The sequence below is a fragment of the Tamandua tetradactyla genome, chromosome 1, assembly GCF_023851605.1.
Source record: "Tamandua tetradactyla isolate mTamTet1 chromosome 1, mTamTet1.pri, whole genome shotgun sequence".
NCBI lineage: Eukaryota > Metazoa > Chordata > Mammalia > Pilosa > Myrmecophagidae > Tamandua > Tamandua tetradactyla.
Window position 1 is genome coordinate 183,713,096 of NC_135327.1, and position 20,187 is coordinate 183,733,282.

The 20,187-nt window shown below is 36.9% G+C and overlaps 1 protein-coding gene across 6 annotated transcripts in view; it reads right to left on the reverse strand.

Moving 5' to 3' along the window:
• Nucleotides 1-20,187, reverse strand: part of SLC37A3 (solute carrier family 37 member 3) — a 103,085-nt gene that overhangs the window by 12,527 nt on the left and 70,371 nt on the right. For 4 of the 6 annotated variants that reach the window (XM_077147631.1, XM_077147623.1, XM_077147549.1 and 1 more), the window contains 7 exons: nt 15,493-15,577; nt 14,625-14,803; nt 12,224-12,365; nt 10,753-10,854; nt 10,115-10,162; nt 7,764-7,915; nt 1,051-1,116 (listed from right to left, as the gene is read on the reverse strand). In XM_077147631.1, coding sequence (XP_077003746.1) covers nt 1,051-1,116; nt 7,764-7,915; nt 10,115-10,162; nt 10,753-10,854; nt 12,224-12,365; nt 14,625-14,803; nt 15,493-15,577 — 774 coding nt within the window. The remainder of the gene's footprint in view (nt 1-1,050; nt 1,117-7,763; nt 7,916-10,114; nt 10,163-10,752; nt 10,855-12,223; nt 12,366-14,624; nt 14,804-15,492; nt 15,578-20,187) is intronic. The other 2 variants (XM_077147598.1, XM_077147504.1) reach the window with 1 other exon arrangement.

The following is a 20,187-nucleotide window of genomic DNA, read 5'->3' on the forward strand; positions in this document are numbered from 1 at the left end:
ATTGTTACAAAATACTTAATGTTACATTACAGTCTTCCAAAAAAGAACTAAGGTACAAAAATTAAATAATGTGCCACAGGTAGAATAGGAAATTGATACTGGAGCTCAGATTAAAAACGGTATTTCTTAAAATAGAGCCACTCTTCTTTCTACTTCAATGTCTAATATGATCACACCACCAAGCTAATAAAGAGTTATTCCCCTCCTTGACATGGATATCAAAAGTGGAACACAGAGGTAAACTGCCCAGCCTTTAGAAACAAGGAGGCAATTCGGCATAAAAAAAGCATCTTTTGTGATAGGAAAGGAGTATGCAAGCTTTCCCTGGAGATGAATTATCACAGGGCAACCTAGACAAGAAAGGCTAAAGGAAAGCTATCTGTGCCCGGGGTGACTGAAGCTGCTAAGAAAACCATGACACTCCACTTAGGATCCTCTAGATTTAGGTATAACATACCAAATGCATCTCTTGGTGGACAAGGTAGTCACCAGACTCTCAAGTAGGCCTATCCTGAGCACTGTCCCACCAAAAATGTGACAGAATATGTCAAATGTTTATCCAACACAGAACACCTTAAAAACATAAGGCATTATTCTGTATCGGCTATTTGCCAAAAGATACAAAATTTAAGCCAAGAATGTCCAAGGCATAGCAATACTTCAAGAGAATGTTATCATTTTAGAATCTATGCACATGACAGTGTTAATTCAAGCAATGCTTGAATATTCATCCTATGTTGCTTGACATGCATTCTAATTTCCTTTATATTTATCAGACAGAGAGTATCCTGGGAAAGTACACTTATTAATTGGTTGGTGATACTTAGAAATAAGTCCCTCATTGTTAGTATTCTGGAATTATCAATAATACTCATTAGATTCATTCAAGAGTAAATTGAGGGCCCTTTTCCTCCCTAAGAAAAATATTTTTAATAAAATATTACTTCTCACAAAAGGACCTTTAAAAGAAATCAACAGTTTTACTGGTTTCAAGAAGTGACTTAATAAGAAAATCATTAGTTGGAAAAAAAAAAAAAGGCACACACTTACCATGAGAATGAAAAAATAGAAAACCCACATCCACCCTAGGTTGTCCTGTATCAAAGACACTAAATACTAAAGGGGAGAAAAAGAAATTACAATATGATTATTTATAAATTATAAAATAAAATGGCTGAAAAATAGATTAAATCTAGTTATTTTAGAGCATAAAAAAGGAGTTATAATTTGTATGATGCCTGTTTACAAAACTCTGCCATATACATATTCCTACTTAAGCTTTATTAGCATCCTTAATTTGTAAGTTTGTAGAGACCCAAATACAAAAACTGTAATAGAAAACATATAAGGTTCAGAAAGTTTGTTTTTATTCACTTTGTTATGAAGACAGGAAGATGAACATTCTCAAGCTACTCCCATTTAAGCATTCTTTCTTCCAATGAAATGTACTTTAATTGTTGTTTTCAAAAATTCTTTAAGTATGCTTTTCATTTTTTTCAATAATGCTATTTTCTAAAAGGATAATTGTACCACTTAAATATTTTATGGTATATATTTTTTACATTCCTTTCAATTACTGTTAAGATCTAATAGCATTTAACCCATGTTCTCTGACCACATTACAACTAAAATTTTTAACTGGGAAAAATTAAAGCAGAACCATTGAGTGATTTAATTTAGACAACATCATGGAAAGCAAAAAAGCTGAGGTCTAATCATCTATTAAAGGAGAGTGGCCCCCCAAACTCTGACTGCAACTCAATCTTTTTGTTATTTATTGATATATAATTTATATATTAAAAGTTCACCTATTTAAAATTGGGTAGAGGGAAATACTAGTGGTCAATGAGAGGGAGGAGTAAGGGGTACGGTATATTTGTTCTTTTTATTTCTCTTTCTGGAGTGATGTAATATTCTGAGAAATGATCATGTGGATGAATATACAACTATTTGATGATATTGTGAGCCACTGATTGCACACGAAGTATGGAATGTTCATATGTTAAGAATGTTCATCTTGTATGTTGATAGATTTTATTAATAAAAAAAAAAGTTTACCTATTTAAAATTCAAAATTTAGTGGTTCTTAGTATATTTACAGAGCTGCACAACCATCACCATAATCTAATTTTAGAACATTCTCATCATCCTGAAAAGAAACCTTGTACCCAATCAGTAGTCATTCCCCATTTGGTACCCCCACTCTCACCCCTATATAGTCCTAGGCAGGCACTGATCTAATTCTTTTTACTACAGATTTACCTATTCTGGACATTTCATATGAATGGAATCATAATGCAGTATGTGGTTTTTTGTGACTGGTTTCTTTCACTTAGCATATTATTTTTGAGGTTCACTTATGTTATAACATATATCAGAATGTCATTCCTTTTTTATTGCCAAATAATATTCTATTGTACAGGTATACTACATTTTGTTTATTCATTTGTCAAATGATGGGTATCTAGGTTGTTCTTACTTTTTAGCTATTATGAATAATGCAGCTCTGAACATTCGTGTACAAATTTTTGCATGACATATGTTTTCATTTCTCTTGGATAGAAACTAAATCTTGCTGACCTCTATTATATGTCAGAAACATACTAAACAATCTATACCAGCAAGAGCTGGCAGAATCATCTTTCTCAAAGCTCCAGAAAACAGTTAAAGGTCTGCAGTAACAAGCAGTACTAAATCAAGGCAAAGGCTCCCCTAAAAGTGGTAGGACATCATGAAGTCCTGGCTAGCCCCTTCCCCACCCTTCACTGGCAGACCTGGCTGTGCTTCTAATGCAGAGACTGGCCCTAGGACCATAGCTAACAGAATAATCTATGTGCACATACTAGAAGCTTTTATGCCTGGTTCAATCTGTTTGGGGGTGGCCTGAAGAACTCACCATCACAGAATTTATCCTGAGTATCGAAGGTGACTCAGAAAGCTCTCCTACAGAACGCTGTGGAAAAGCAGTCAAGTTTTACTGCCTAGGGCAAAAAAGGATTGTTGTCTGCAGGAGGTATACCTCAGTATTCAGAGACTGAGGAAACTGTACACTAGGGAACAGCGGACTTTTGTAACCATGTAAACCAGGGAGTTTTTTGGGCCAAGCACTCATGTCCAAAGACAAGACACAAGTTCAGAAAGGATCAGGGAGGCCCCCTACACTTTGACCTGGAAGAGTTCTCTAAAGTCACTGTCTGGACAAGTCCTGAAGGAGAGAACCTGCACAGGTCACTCTGTAAAAACTGGGAAAGGTGCTTTCTCGTTTCCTTCATTTTATTTTATTTACTTATTTTTTTTGTTAGATCCTGTCATAACAACACTAGCTGGATACAAGCTTAAAGAACAGATGCCTCGGAATTCCAGCAATAACACATTTAAGACCATATTCTTAAATATCTACATTTCAACAAAAGGTTAAAAACTTCACAAAGAACAGGAAACAATGGCCAGGCAAAGAAGAAAATGAAAGCATTAGAAACCATTAATGAGAAGAATCAGACCTGGTCATACCACACAAGACTTTTAAGAATAGTCCTAAATATACTCAAAGAGCAAAAGAAAAACAGCACAAAGAAACTAAAGGTAATCAAGAAAACGACAGATGAATACAAAAAGAGTATCAATATAGAGATGGAAATTATGAGGAGGAACCAAACAGAGCTAAGACCACAGTATCGGAAATTAAAAATTTCCTAAAGGGGTTCAACAGGAGACTGGAGGTGGCAGAAAAACAATCAGAGAATTTGAAGATAAAGCAACTGAAATCATTCCAGATGGAGAAGAATGAAAAGTGAACAAAGCCTGAAGAATCTATGGGATGCCATCGAGCGTACCAGTATATGCACTGTGGGAGTCTCAGAAGAAGAAAGAAAAAAAGCAGCAGAGAGAATAATCAAAGAAATAATGGTTGAAAACATCACAAATTTAACAAAAGATGTGAATATACAAATACAGCAAAGACACTCAATGAACTCCAAACAAGATAAACCCAAACAGACCCATACTGTGGCATATTACAATCATACTCTTGAATGTCAAAGAAAAAAAGAGAATTCTGAAAGCTGTAAGACAGAAGCAATGTGTACTTCCAGGGGAGTCTCACTCGCCAACTTCACGTGGAAACCACAGAAGCAAGAAATCAATGGGATGATATATTTAAAGCACTATAAAAGCAAAACAACTGCCAACTAAGAATTCTACATCCAGCAAAACTATCTTTCAAAAGTTGGGGAGAGAGTAAGACATTCCCAGATAAAACCTGAGGGAGTTCCTCACTGGCAGAAAGACCTATAAGAAATGCTAATTAGAGTTCTATAGTTTGAAGGAAAGGACAACAATAGATTGAAGCCACATGAAGAAATAAAGATTTTCTGTGAGGGTTAACAACATGAGGAAATAAAAATGCCAGTACTGCTATATATATGGCTTATAACTTCACTTTTTACTTCCTATTGGACCTAAAAGGCACACACATAAAATGTAATAACAGAACAATGGTTTTGGATTCATAATGTATAAATATGTAATTATGACAAGAACTAAATAAAGGTTAGGGGACAGAGGAGTTCAAGAAAAAAGTTTGTGTACACTATTGAAGTCAAGTAAATAAGACTATTAAATTTAAGCTTCATGGCAACAACAAAGAAATATTGGAGAATATATACACTAACAGAGATAGAAACCAGAATACAGGTAACCAGGGGTGGGGGGCACGAGGTATGGGGAGTTAATGCATAACAGGTATGGGATTCTTTGGGGGGAGATGAGAAAATTTTAGTAATGGACTGTGGTGAGGGTACCAAAATATTGTCAATGTGATTACACCACTGAATGGCATGCTGGGGAGTGGCTGAGATGGGAAATTATATTGCATATCTGTTCTCATAATTTAAAAAAAAGGAAAGAAATGAGCTACTAAAGAGACAATAACAATTAAGTAAAATACATGATCCTGGATTGGATCTAACAAAGGAGATGAGAGAACTCAAAAGGACACACTGGTACACATGAAAAAATTGGATTACAGACTGTACATTGTATCAATGTTATGTTTCTTGAACTTGGTAGTTGTACTTAAGGTGGTTGCACAGGTGAATGTCCTTGTTCTTAGGAAATGTAAAAGGCAATGGTTAAGTGTTTGTGATGGTTTTAAGCTTTAGGAACCCCAGAAAAGACCATGTTCTTAAAGCTAACCCATTTCCTATGAGTGCAGACCTACTGTGGGTGAGACCTTTTGATTAGTTATTTGGGTTGAGGCATGTCTCAGGTGGGTCTTGATCCTCTTACTGGAGTCCTTTAAAAGAACATGAAATAGAGAGAAAACATAGCATGAAAAGAGGCTTAAAAAGAAAGCCACAGAGTAGCCAGAAACTGAAAGCAATGGAACCTGGGAGAGACCAGCAGACCTGCCATGTGCCTTGCCATGTGACACAGGAGGTGAAGATCATTGGCCGCCTGTCTTCAGAGTTCAGGTATTGTCTTGATGATGCCCTGATTTGGACATTTTAATAGCCTCAGACCTGTACACTTGTAAGTTAAGAAATCCCCATTGTAAAAGCCAACCCATTCCTGGTATACTGCATTTCAGCAAGTTTAGTAAACTAAAACAGTGTTCAAGGAGCATGATATACGCAAACTACAATCAAGTATTCAGAAAGTGGATTGATAAATAGACGGATGGAAGGATAGAGATGGATGGAATAAGGCAAATGTGATGTGATCATGTAACTGGTGTATTAGGTATCTGGAGGTGTGGAAGTTTGTTGGCATTTTCTGTAAGGGGTTTATATTGTTTTTGTAACTGCCTGTGGGGATAAAGTACTTCAAAATAAGTTAAAAAAAAAAAAGTACTAAGCAATGGGAAAACAAGAATGAAGAAAACAGAACTCTATTTTCAAGGAATGCAGAGTTGGATCAGTGGATAGATGAATAAGCCAGTAAATGTGATACACTGTCACAAGTGCTCTATTAGAGGCATGCATAAACTGTGGAAAGAACAACGAATTCTTTTCTTGAGAAGCTAGAGAGACAGGGTGATCAGAGTTATTCAGGATGAGTTAGAGGAGTGGCTGGAGACAAGCCTGATAAGAGTTTTAATATTAAATCATGCAGTTTGGGATTTTATCCCTTAGGCAATGGAAAAAACATTTAAAAATCGACAAGGATGAACAATTAGTAAAACTAATAATGGTTTACTCCTGATCTGTTTTCCCAACCATGAAGGTCAGTCTAATGCTGAACACTGGCATGTAAAACATTCTAAATAAAAGTAAATGTCTTGAAATGCTAATTATAATCCACCCATTCTATTAACGAAGAAAACATTAGTGCGGAACAATAACTTAAATACAGCAATTTATCACTTCATGCCCCATATTTGAAGAAACCTGAACTGGTGGCATCTATTTCCTATTTCTACTCCAGAGCATTGTCAAGTAAGCATATTTCCTCTACTTTAGCTAAGGTTTTTTTGTTTGTTCTTTTTTGCCATTTACAGTCATAATTACATATATACACAATACACATTATAGTGGGAGAGACAGACAATAAACAAATAAAATATATAATATTACTGTTAGGTAGTAGTTAAGTATTAAGATTTTTTTTTGTTTTCTTCAGTACTTCTTATAAACCTCTAGCAATCAGAGATCAGCGCAATCAAACCCCACTAACCAAGTGAAACAGCAATTATAAAGGTCATTAATGATGTCCCAAATATTAAAACTAAGAGCCTTTTCTTCCTTCAGTTCTCCTTCTCTTGACCTTTCTATTATGGCTCTAATGACTAATAACCCTGCAAATTCTACATCCTTGACATATATTACTCTCTTGGCTTCCTGTCTCTTTGATCACTGGACAATCCCTGAGATTCTGCCTTTGGTACCTTCCACTTCCACAGTTTCAACTATTTTATCCATACCCAAATCTATATTTTTGCAAAATTAGCACTCAATGATCTGGAGTGCTACACCTTAGAAGAACTATAACTCATGACCTTCCCAGAGGAGAGATACCTTTCTGAAAGAAGGTGTGAATTTAAGCCAAAAATATCAATTAGAATAGTTCTGCATACCTGTAATAGCCCAATCTTAGCTTAGGAAAGCGCAATCTTTAGAATGCATAAGAACCACCAAGAAGCCTTGTTGAAAATACAGATCCCCAGGCTCTGATTCAACAAGTCTGTAGTAAGCCCAGTATTCTGAATTTTAATGAGTATTCCAGGTGATTATGATTCAAGAAACTTAAGCAACACCCTTTGAAACACAGTCTTAGGTTTTTGGACATCTAGGAAAGAGAAAAAGTGACTCAGAGAGCAGTTGCAAGGTCCAGGGTAATTTGTGGTGAACCAAGTAAATAATGTGTAAACATGTGTATTTAGTATGGGGAGACAGTAGAGGAGGGAAGAGGTAGGATTTGCATGCCAGGAGGGGATAATGAGAAGGATGTGTCTCATTCCTTGTCCCCTCTCCATTCCCAGTGGAGTGTGCGAAGTCCAAGCTGGTAAGGGGGACTGGAGTCAAAGAATCTATCTTGGGAATTCTTAGCTTGTTTCCAGAGAGGAAGCAACAAAATTGGGAAAAAAGAACTAAAATAATGTAGAGAAATCTTGCATATCAGGTCACATCAGCTAGATCTCAGAGAAGACTGACAGAGTATATAGCACAAGAGTGCCACCTACTGCAGCACAGTAGTCAGACGTAAATTCTCCCACCTTTGAAGTACTACTCAATATTGGAATTTCAACCCCTTTCCTATTCTCTCACCTGGCCCACTGCAGCTCCAATGCTCCCAGTTCCATCAACAATTCCTGTGACCGTGGCCAAAGCCTCACTGCTCCCTTGGACTAGTTCTTGGCGACCCAGGTCCGCAGAAATAGCAGAGCTAATCATGTTAGATGGTCCACCAATAAAAAATCCTAAAGTCATAAACAAAACAGTTTCTTACTAAAACATTATTCATAACAGCACTAGGAATCTATTAAATAAAGCAAGCCACTACCCCAATATTATAATCAGTATGTTGGAGAGAAAAGGATTCTCATATTCCCCTAAAATAACCAACTCTCCCAGACAGTACCATCTTCAAACTAGTTAGCACCCACATTTCTGAAAACTCTTCTTGAATTATGTGACAATGTATACAACTTAAAGCTACAGAAAATTGTGAAATTCGTAGTCTTTTTTCCTAATCCTCTGAAGTGGCATTCATTAATAACTAATTACACTAGCTTGTCAAACTCATTTACAATGGCACTGCATAATATGAGCATTTAACTACCCAAATTCAACCAAACATGGGGAAAAAAAGAGAAGAGGGAAAATTATTTAAATGCTATAGATGGCTCTGGCACTCCTCTCGGTGAGTCTCTCCAAAAATTGAGTGTGGGTTGAGAACTATGAATGTTGTTCACGTTTTGGAATCAGTTCTGTGTGTTTCTCATAGTATGAGCATATGTATGATCTGAAGTTTAAAATACACCATGTTTTCTAATAACAAAGTCCCTAATTGCACCCAATTATTATGTCTGGTGCTCAGTGAAGAAATATTGATTAGTTCCAACATAGGGGAAAACCTAATTATACTGGACTTTTGAAAAAAAAATTGGGTAAACATAGGATGAGGCTGTTTGGAAAGGCAGATAGCCAGAGGTGTAAAATTGTGGCAGAATGTGCCATTTATATGTATGAGAAGTGTGTACTTCAGAGTGCTGAACAACTCTTTCTTTGTTGGTTTCTGGAGATGGTGTGCATCAATGATAAGAATATAATCATCAAGTCCTTTTTTTAAAACTTTAAAAATTGAACAAAGTCCTCTGTATTCTATTCTACAACAGATGGTTGTGCTGTACTTTGAAATTTATTGCTTTTTTGCATATATGTCATTTTTGATAAATAAGGGGAAAAAAGTCAATTGTGATATAAAATAAAAAATTTATTCCTTCTAGCCTCCTATATTCTGAAGCAGCTAGAAGGACAAATCTGGGAGGATGGTATGGTAGCTACCATGACAAACTCTGGGATCTGTCCTGTAACTACTTGTTGAAGATTTGAAAACTATTACTTTTTCCTTTCTTTGGTTTGTATATATGTTATATTACACAATAAAAAAAGTTAAAAAAAAAATTGAACAAAGCAAAAAAAATAAAATTGAACAAAGGCTATATATGTTCCAAAAAAAGCTGTAAACTTTCTGAAAGAGCAGTAAATGCTTTTCTTACACCTGAAATCAGTATCAGCTCTACTAGCTACAGTACAGTTTACTATCTTATCAATAATATTTATTGCATCTAAGAGTATATCACACATAAGAGCATATACCTGTATATACCGTGTATAATTGTGCAATGTAACTGCCCTAAACAAACAGTTTGCAGAACTGTTCAAGCATTTTTTGCAGAACTATTTAGCATTTTTAGAAGACTAGCATTCCAGACTTCTAAATGACTGGAGTTCCAATTTCATTTCAGTCATTAATTAAAACATGTGTCCTCAAGTAACCTGATTAATTTCTCAGGGACTTAGTTTCCACATCTATAAAATGATGAAAATGGACCAGATGATTAAAGTCTCTTTATATTGCAAAAATTAGGATTCAATTATTCTGCTTCATAATAAGAATACTGTTAATCACACTAAAAATTACAAAAGGACTTTGTAAAGTCCCAGTATAGCAGAGTTTAATACAAGGTAGAAGACAAACTATACGTCAAGAGGAATACTTTGAAAGGTGGATCACCTATATTTTTGCCCAGAGCAATCTTTCCTAGGTTAATGAAAGCTATCATGAAGGCAGTGTTTCTTGTTTGAGAGAAATGATTCCCCAACCCTAGTGTCCTTTACTAACAGTGTTTCAGAATTTATTTCTTTCCTGAAAACTCAGAAGCTGGGGAAGCAATAAAAAAATTTAATTATCACTGTCAATCAGTATTCCTGTAACAGTAGGACTGAGGCAAACAATAGTAAAGAAATATAATCTGGAGGATATTATTTCTTTTACCTTTTGAGCTCTCCATAATTAAGATTTTAGTATCATTCATATTAACGGAGAAGATAGTTTCCTTTTTTCCTTTTTATTCAGAGAATATAGTACAGTGAAATCGAGCTATACACCATACCTGTAACGGCCATTAGAAGTGCATTAATGGACTTGTTGTTTGGAGAACCTGTAAGGGAAGTCATAGAAATGCCACGTTGACTTTAAAAGCATATTACCTATGCCTCAACACAAAGATCTGAATCTGTTATGACCTCACAAATCACTCCGAGACCACAAAGAGACATATCACCATTTCTTCCAACTTTTATCTGTAATGTCTGCCTCTTACTGGTGCTCAAACTAATGAGACATCTAAAAGATAAATAAAAACTCTTCTCCCATCACAGCAGAATCTTAAAGAACATTTACAAAATCTTCTAATTACCATCCTTCTTCTTTCAAAAACTTTTCCCCTTTTATTGTTTTATTGGCTATAATGCTGTCCCTCCGGAGCCTACTCTCAAACAAAGCATATGCACTCCCAAATAAGCTTTTAAACAAATCAACAAAGCAGAAGAGATGCCAGTTTCCTCCCCAACACAAATAAAACTATGCGATGATGGTTTTACCAGGCATTTACAGAAAAATACTAAGGTACCATGTATCACGCCTTTATAGCTGGTCTCAAGAATTTCCCCAGGTTTGATCACTGACTCAAGGCAAATGCTTTATTTTTAATCGACTGGGAAAACAATTTAACTTCAAAAGAATACTCACGACTATATCCAACGAGGGATCCAACTGCCAGGAGGAGACTCAGAGCTAAAATTGGTGCTCTCTTTTGTAACACGTCAGAAATGAAGCCTTGCAAAGTTCCACCTTCAGATACAAAGAGCACACTGCCATCACAATAATTTATAATTTAGTTTAGTCACCTGAAATTTGCTCACCATGTGCCCTTTTTCTCTATTCTCACTATCGGGAATCATAACTCTTACCTATCTGAAAAGATGGCTAGCTTTCCTAAAAGCTTCCTCCATAATTTCCTTTCAGGATGATTAGCTGACTGGTACATGATGGTAATTTATATTTAATATTTACTGGTAATAAATCCAGTAAATGTGACAGCTTTTATTGCAACAAGCCAATGATGGTTAATAGGACCAGGACACCACAAAATCAGATATCAAAATAAGGAAAAAGGAAAAATCACAAAACCATCCACCATCCCTTGCTGTTTTTCCTCCTAAAACAAGCTATTAATGACTTTTCTGCTTTTTATTTTAAAAGATGATTAAGGTCTATGCCTCACAAGTTATTAATAATGGCCAATAAATTCACTAAAATTAAATGTAGCAATTATGGTACAGAAATAATTAATTGGTAAGGATATTTAAACTAGAAGTGAGTGAATTCTCTAAGCAACACTGTCACATTTAGATACAGTCTCATTTGGAATTCTAGGGATTATGGAAGTCTGGTACATCTTCATCAGAAAGTATTTAGGCAATTTTAATTTTAGAAGACACAAGAAGTATAGTCAGGTCTAAAGGTGGCAACCTCACCTTTATCTCTGGATCTAAGAGTAAGGGCAATGAGTTCAAATATAATAACAGTATATTAGCCTAAAGATATATGGTTTGCTTTCATGTGCTCGAGGCAGTTTAGTCTTACCGCAATTCTAAATGTAAATATTATACAGAGGATATTATGGTTTTGCCATAGCCATATAAGTAATACCCATTAAAATGCAATGTGTAGGTCTGTCTTAATTTAAGGCAATATATTACTTGTATATACTTCACTACAGGAAAAAGTCACTATCAAAATCTGTTACTTACAATGAAGCAACTACAGAATTCACAAAAATTAATCCCTGCTATTACTTCTATCTCTATAATCTGACAGTCTATACATTAACCTATGGATAGTGGGGGTGGTGAGGAAGGGTAGACACTCACATTCTAACTTTGATCTTTGACATACAATTAGCTTTAGAGCTAGACTATCACTGAGAGTGTACAAAACGGTTACATTTTGAGAGACCACTGAGGGAAACATCCGCTGCTTCCCAAGACAAAGGAACTGATCCATCAACAAAGGACTGAAAAAAGAGCCCTATAAAATCACAGGGTTGCCTTAGGCTGGGTTTTGCTTTCTACAGACTTTAAAAGTTTGACTGCTTACTGGTAAGGACAGTTCTAGAGACTAACTCTTTATTAAGGAAAAAGATGCATTTCTGGCATACCTATAATTCCTCCTACATCATACCAAATGGACAGCTTGTCAGCTTCAGCTTCCTTCCATCCAAAGTTGTTACTCAGATAAAAGGGCAACCAAAAGAAGAAGGAGTAATTCACTAACTTCAAGCAGGCATAAGCAAGTGAATACTGCAAGAAAAACATACAACAACCATTAAATAAATAGCACAGCATGACCACAATTTTTATTGTAATTAAGAAGCAAAACTAAATAAAGGAGTTTGAGGTGAACAGTACATGGTTTTAAAATACATTTCTACAAATACCCACTTGCTTCACTCTATGTAAAATCTCTCCTCTCTTTATCCCTATTAGTATTTAGAGAGGCATGTACAACAGGGCTTTAGAACAAAACATGATTTTTCTTAATTATCCCCAGTTTCTTCTCCTTTCAGTTCTCTGGTAGAAGCAAACCAGTGTTTGAACCTCTAAGGCAGGGCACATGCTCACATTTCTTTATTCAGACAAAGATAAACGGTATTCATGCCATTAAATGGTATTAACCACAGGTAAATAAATCTAGTAAATGTGACAGCTTTTATTGCAACAAGCCAAACTGTTTTGGTTATTCTACTTCCTGCAAAATTACTATTATGAACAACTGCAAGCAATGGCTAAGCTATACTGTTTGAAAGATCAAGAAAAGTATCAACATTAAAACTACTTTTATATTACAGTTTCTAAAAAGTAACATTTGCTGGAAAGAAGAGTATTTTCCTGGGTTAAAATGAAAGACCACCAACATCATCAACCTTGTGGCTCTCCTTTGGAGAAGAAAGTTGCGCTGCCTTAAGAGGGTGATGGAGCTAAGACTCCTATATTCAACACATTATTACCAAGAAATCGCGACATTTAGCATCAAAGGAAGGGAGTGGAACAGAGGGACTGACTTCAAAGGGTGTCTGGCTAGTATACTCTTTTCCCTGGAGCTGCCAGTTATTCCCTAAGTATCACCTATTTTAAACAGCTTCCCTAGCAGGACAACAGCTACCCCCTAAACAGTCAAATCTCAAGACAGAGTCCTTTTTGTCCAGGCAGCCTGCCACCAAGACAAAGGAATTAAGTTAACTAGATCTCCTTTATACCCCTACCATGTTAAAGAACAACAGCTTGTGAAATGCTAAAAGAATAGCACGAGTTCCATATTTAATCACAACAAATCTAAAAGTTTTGGCTCAGAAATTAAACTATTACCAGCAGCATAGCTTAAAAATTAGTTAAAAGATACGATTATTTGCATAAGAGTAGGCCTAAAGGAATGTGCATTTCCTTCATATTATGTATCACCTGTGTCTCTGGCACAACAGGCAAGAACTCTGCCACTGGGCCACCACTGCCCACTGCATATATATTTTTTAATTCAGACTTAACTACCTATTTGCAAATGTTAGTTATCTTAACCTGGCAGCATACATAAGAAGAGGACTGACAAATATGAAATATGATGAGCCTGTGATTTTGAATCTACATGGGAGTTTACATTTAATAAAGCACCATTAAAAAAACAAAAAAACAAAATAATTTTTTAAAAAAAGGTATTTATTCACAACACAATAACTCAGTGTTTAGAACCCAAACAAGACTGATATAATTTCTATTCCATGGGAAGGGGAACTGAGACACAAGGATGAGTTGAGTGACTTACCCCAGGTCTCACAGTAAGTTAGTGGGTAAGCTGGAAACATAACCTAGGTCTCTTAACTTCCACTTCAGTGCTAGAGCTCCCGAAACATCAAGACAGAAAAACTGCAGCAGAAGGGATTTAGTTTAGCATTAGAAAGTTTTCCTGACTCTAAAGGTTGCGGAAACACTGGAATGCATTACCAAGAAATACTGTGGAGTATTCTGTTCTAGATCTTTTAATAAAAGGGTAAACAACTTTTTTCTTGGAATGATTAGAATGTACATAAATAAGGCAGATTTATGACCTATTCAAAGCCCTTCTTGTTCTTTATATAAATAATCTATAAAACATTAACAGGCCCAAAAATATGCAATTAAAATGTCAATTTTGCCTTCTTGCTCAGATGTTAGATTAGGAGCCAGCAATCTAGGGCCAAGGTCAAGTCTGGCCAAGACCATTTGTTACATCTATGGCTTCTTTTGCTCTATGGAGTTGTGGAGTTGTGATAGAGACTGAAAATACTATCTGGCCCTTTAAAGAAAAGGCTTCCCAAACCAGGCATTAGATATCAGATAAAATTTCAAATGGTGTCAATATAGAAAAAGATGAGGGACGCTATACAAATTGCTCTGAACATACATTCCTAAAATAAAGTATCAAAGAGAGGCTAAATACTTAAAGATGCTTTATCCAAGACAGAGTAAACATCAATGGGGTATATAATATCTCACTGACGACCATATGGAGATCTGAATAGTTCTTACAGGTATAACTCCAGGAAGGCAACAAGCCTGATTAAAGCTTATTGCCTTGGCTTGGGTAATAGTACTGTCTTCTTGGATTGAATAATTAGGCTCATATTCATCTTCATTTTCAGCACCATTAATTAAGGGCCTGTGTGAGTCTTCTTCAAAATTTTCTTCTGCCTCAATACCTGGGAGACCTAAAACAAAAATAATAGTTATCAGTAACTGTTGTTAGTGTGTACTATGTACCTGGCATTATGCTAAGTGCTTTACATATATTATTACCTATGGGTCGGGTATTATCTTTATTTCAAATTAACCAAAGATGCAATTAAGGATGGTTCAATTAAGGTCACATAGCTAATGAGCAACAATTTCAAAATTCTATCTAATTCTACTACAACAGACTGCCTGTCTTATATATATAAGAAATTTATTATATACTGTTAAATTGAAAGACTCTTTAATATTATTCAAAAAAGAATAATCATACTTATCTTTGCTTCTGTGGTTTGGTGCAAATACATTCTGCATTTAACCATGGATATGTATCATAACAAATTATTTTCATGAAGGAAATCTGTCTCAACAGGTGAAATCAGAAATACATCATGCTAATTTTAGCCTGTGTCTCAATTATAAAAATCATTTGTATGATGAGTTTTTCCTGTATCTATAGAAGATATGTCATCCTCCTCATACACACACAGTTATGCCTTAGACTATCCACAATATCTACAGGACACAAAACAGCAATACTGCTCCCTTAATCCACCGAAAGGAGCTCACAGTTTTTCTTGGAGAAAAAATTAAATTTTCTGGCCTCAGATTACCCTTTGTCCATAATGATAAGAAGTTTTAAACAGAAGAGAGAGTTTCTCCTCACCAATTTCTTCTGGTGATACCAAGAGTCCAAAGAAGATGATGATTCCACCAGCAAACTGAACAGATGCTGTCACCAGAAAGGCATACTAAGAGAGAAGAAAAAGGTCACAATTGGGAATATCCATCAAATGTCTACTTTAAAGGCACATATGTAGGAAGTGGGAAGTAGGGTTTGAGGAGGGAAGGAGAAGGGAGATTGGAAAGAAAAATGGGCACTAGGTGATTATAATGCCAGCACTGTGTTAGATGTTTTACTTGTGCTTTCTCTTTTAATTCTTCCCATAATACTATGAGGCACAGAGATGACAATTAAGGTCTCTTGATACTAAGTGGCACTATGATGACTGTGAATTTAGATCACAATCTAATTGTCTAAGCATTATGAGAGCTAGCTCCAAAAATTTTGTTCTTTGCACCATCACATCATCTCCCACAAAAAAGCATAGTATCTGCCCTTAAAGATACTATATCCAGTTTAGAGAATAAATCAATACACAAAACAATAATATAAGACAGCACACAGCTCAATAAGTGAAAAGATCTAGTCTTAACAAGAAACATACACAGAAATTCAAAAGAAGGAAACAGTTAAAGAGGATGAAGTAGTTAAGACAGTGTTTTAACCAAGAGCTGAAAATTCAAGCAATTAAACATCTTTCCTGGCTCAACTTAAAGCAAAGGCACAGGTGGGAACGAGATGGAAAGCCTACTTTACATCGGCTGAAGCAGAGGGCTTCTGCTAGGGAATAGAAAATAGGAAATAAAACTGATTTGGAAAGACTGAAATCAAGATTAAAGATCTCAAAAACCAGGCTGCATAGCATGGTGGTTCCACAGGAGGCTAGGGGTGAGGGTGCCATATAATGCTGCAAGTATATACTTGGAGGTTCTGAGAGAGGGGACAGGAATGGACATTTGCATACTGGTGTTTATGGCAGCAGTATTCACGATTTGCAATGGATGGAGGTGGCCTAAGGGTACAATGACTGAGAGAAGGTAGGAGGAACTGTGGTGTATACATGCAACAGACTACTGAGAGGCTGTAAGAACGAATGAAGTCATAAGGTATGTAACTAGGTGAATAAATCTTAAGGACAGTATATTGAATGAAATGGCAGAAACAAAAAGGCAAATATTATCATGCCTCACTCATATGGATTAGCTATAATGTACAAACTCAGAGAACTAAAGTCAAGAGGATAGGTTATCAGGTTGAGGCCTATTGTAAAGGGTCCTAGATTGTAAGCTCTTAGAGCAGTCACATATATTCAGGAGTTGTAACTATCATTTCTAAATTCTTAGATACTGAGCTGTTTATATATAACTTAGTCATTCCCAGAAACTTTGGGTATTTATGTGACATCTGAGACTCAGAGCTCTGAAGCTATGAAAGTCAGCATTACCCATACACAGCAATTATTAGAAAAGTTGAAAAAGTAATCAGACTTCCACTAGATATGAATGAAACTGACCTGGATAGGACTAAAGTAAATCAGAATACAGGATAATATAGTCCATATTTTAAAACTTTGTGTGTGAAACCAAAAGGAGATGTTTAGTTGGTATAACATGTACATTTTGGGTAGCACATTACCTTGGTCAATTTAGTTAACACCATAAGTACATGGAATCTTACATAAGGCAGGAGGTCTTGTTGGTTTGTACAGGTTAGTGTGATACCCTGATATATCCCAGAGTTAATTTGGGCAGAAAATAAAATAAATATTTGCAAAGTCCCCTTGGGGGACTGGGAAGAAAGAAGGAAATATTCAACTTCCCCATCTGTGGAATTTCCAATATTCTTGCAAGCAGTGGGGACAACCAATTCAACAGGCTGAGCCCTCAATCTTGGGGTTTGCCCCTATATACCTTATTCCTCCAAGGGAGAAGCTCAGGCTACTTATAATCATGCCTAAGAGTCACCCCCAGAGAGCTTCTTTTGTTGCCCAGATACGGCCTCTTTCTCTAAGCCAATTGGGCAGGTGAAGTTAGTGCCCTCCCCGTGTACATGGGACATGACTCCCAAGGGTGTAAATCTTCCTGGAAACGTGGGACAGAATGCCCGGGATGAGCCAGGACCTGGCATAATGGGATTGATTGAGAAAGCCTTCCTGACCAAAAGGGGAAGAAAGAAATGAGAAAATAAAGTTCAGCGGCTGAGAGACTTCAAATAGAGTCAAGAGGTGATCCTTTTTAGTTTATGGTGTACTGGAGTGACTGGAGGGAAGTACCTGAAACTGTTGAGCTGTGTTTCAGTAGCCTTGATTCATGAAGACGACGTATAATGATATAGATTTTACAATGTGATCGTGTGACTGTGAAAACCTTCTGTCTGATGCTCCTTTTATCCAGAGTATGGACAGATGAGTAAAAAATTTAAGAAAAAATAAATAAATTAATAATAGGGCAGGATAAAGGGTAAAAATTAGGTAGGTTGACTGGTGGTCAATAAGGGGGGGGTAAGGGGTATGGGATGTACAAGTTTTTTCTTTTTACTTCTTCTTCTGGAGTGATGCAAATGTTCTAAAAATGATCATGGTGATGAATACACAACTATGTGATGATATTGTGAGTTACTGATTGTATACCATGTATGGACTGTGAAGATTTCTCACTAAAAATATTAAAAAAAGAAAAACCAGCCAGTATAGGTGAATTTTATTGGGTAGAAAATGGGGCCTTCTGTAGATACGATGTAAATTTTTAACCAAGTGTGTGACAAAAATCAAAGCAGTGTTCCTAGAAGTCAAATCTGGAGGTAGCACTAGGGTAAAGTGAAATCCCCTTATGAACCAATTAGTACAAACCAGGTGTGAACCTAAGAAAACCAGCATTAAGGTGACCATGAATAAAGGAAGGACTTCCCAATGACCTTCATGAGAGCAAAATTCTTCAGAGACCAAAAAATTAGTAAACCATTTAAAGATACATAGTAAAAACTCCCCTCCCACCTCTTTTCCCTTATCTGCCCAACTCAGTTACGTTTAATTTTTACTTTCCAGAGACAGTTTTAGAAACATACACACCAATACAGATATATACTATTTAATTCCTCCTATTTTACAAAAATAGTATCACTCAAAATACATTGTTTTGCACTCTTGCTTTCTTCACTTAAGATCCCTTTGAGATTATTTCTTATCTGTACACAGTGAGCTACCCAATTCTATTCCAAAGTTGCACAGCATTCTATTGAAAAGTTTTATCTCATAACAGTATGTTTAATTATTCCCCTATAGACTGGTATTTGTTTTCAATTTTTTGCTATTAAAAAGTTGGCATTCATTGCTTCATGCACCATATGTGATGGAACCAACTTGCCTGGTTCTACCCGGCCCCAGCCCGCTACTCTTGGCTCAACCCAGCAGTCCCTGACTTCTGCTTGGCTGACATGAAGGTAAAACAGGCCACCAAGGAGAAGGCGAGGAGGTGGCAATGCCAACCCCAATGCTGCCCACAAGCCTGATCTGCAGGTATATCTGCCACATTGCCAAAATGGTTCTACAGTGCCCAAGCAACCCAGACTATGAAGAGTCTCCAGTGAGAGCAGCAGCAGTGGTGGCTCCGAGCTGGAGCCTTCTGGGCATCAGCTCTTCAACTTAGAATAAAAGGCCAACAGTGGAGAAGACACTATGGTTATCATATCAGAATGATGATCCAGAAAGGGTGAATAAGGAGGTGTCAGCCCACACCCCTCTGGAGCCACCGAAACAGGAGGACCTCAAGTTGAACATCTAGGACAAGATGGCAAAACACCAGAGCTGACGCTGACCAGGTTGAACACATTATCCCCAAGCTGGATTCGCTGTAGCACTCAAAAGAATTCTGCCCAGGGAGATCACCCCTAGTTTGGGTGTGCCAGAACCAGTCTATGCTGACCTTGAGGCCCATCACCCTACTCGACCCCAGAGTTGCTGCATCCACAGAAGAAGGGTGTTGTAGGACCACATCTAGCCCCATTCCTTGCAGCCATTCTTTCCTAGAAGTTGGCCCATTTGACCAGCCTAATATTCTGGAATTTTTCAAAAACTCTGTTTGGCTAGCTTTGTGTTCTGGAAGCAGGGATTCCACACAGAGCTGGGGTTTATGAAGCTTTCTCACTGAAGTGTTATGCCACGGGTCACGTGGCCACCGCTGCTCTACCCAGGCCCATGAGCCATGTTTGTTATTTTATGGTTCCTTTTTTGTACATGTTCGGGCTCACTTCCATCCAGTGCCTTGTTTTTCTTGCTCTTTTTTTCTTCAGCTTTATTTCTTTGTTCTTTCCTTCCTCCCATTGTTCTGCCTCAGGTAGAAGCCATCAGCTTTCATTCTAACCCCCACCCTTCACTCTCGTGTGGCTGCCCTTGGTATATCAGTCGTACAGGAGCCTTATCAAAGTTGTAGCAACTTCAGCCACTCAGGGTTTTGCAGGTAGGGAGTTTTGAGAATCTACCTTTCTCACAAGCTCTCCAGGTAAATGCTGCCAATAAAATGGGAGAGCCTTTGTGTTTGAGGCCTACTTGCAAGCTGTCTCCCTCTCCTTCCATGGCTTTTACAAGTTTCTCACATGCCCCACTTCCTTGCACTTTCTAATAGGTGATCTAGGAAGAAGATGCCAGAGCTGAACTGCAAGGATCTCTTGCAGGAAAACCTGCTTTGGTTAGGGCTATGGAATTCTAGCTTTTTACCTCATCCCTAGCTGGGAACAGACTAT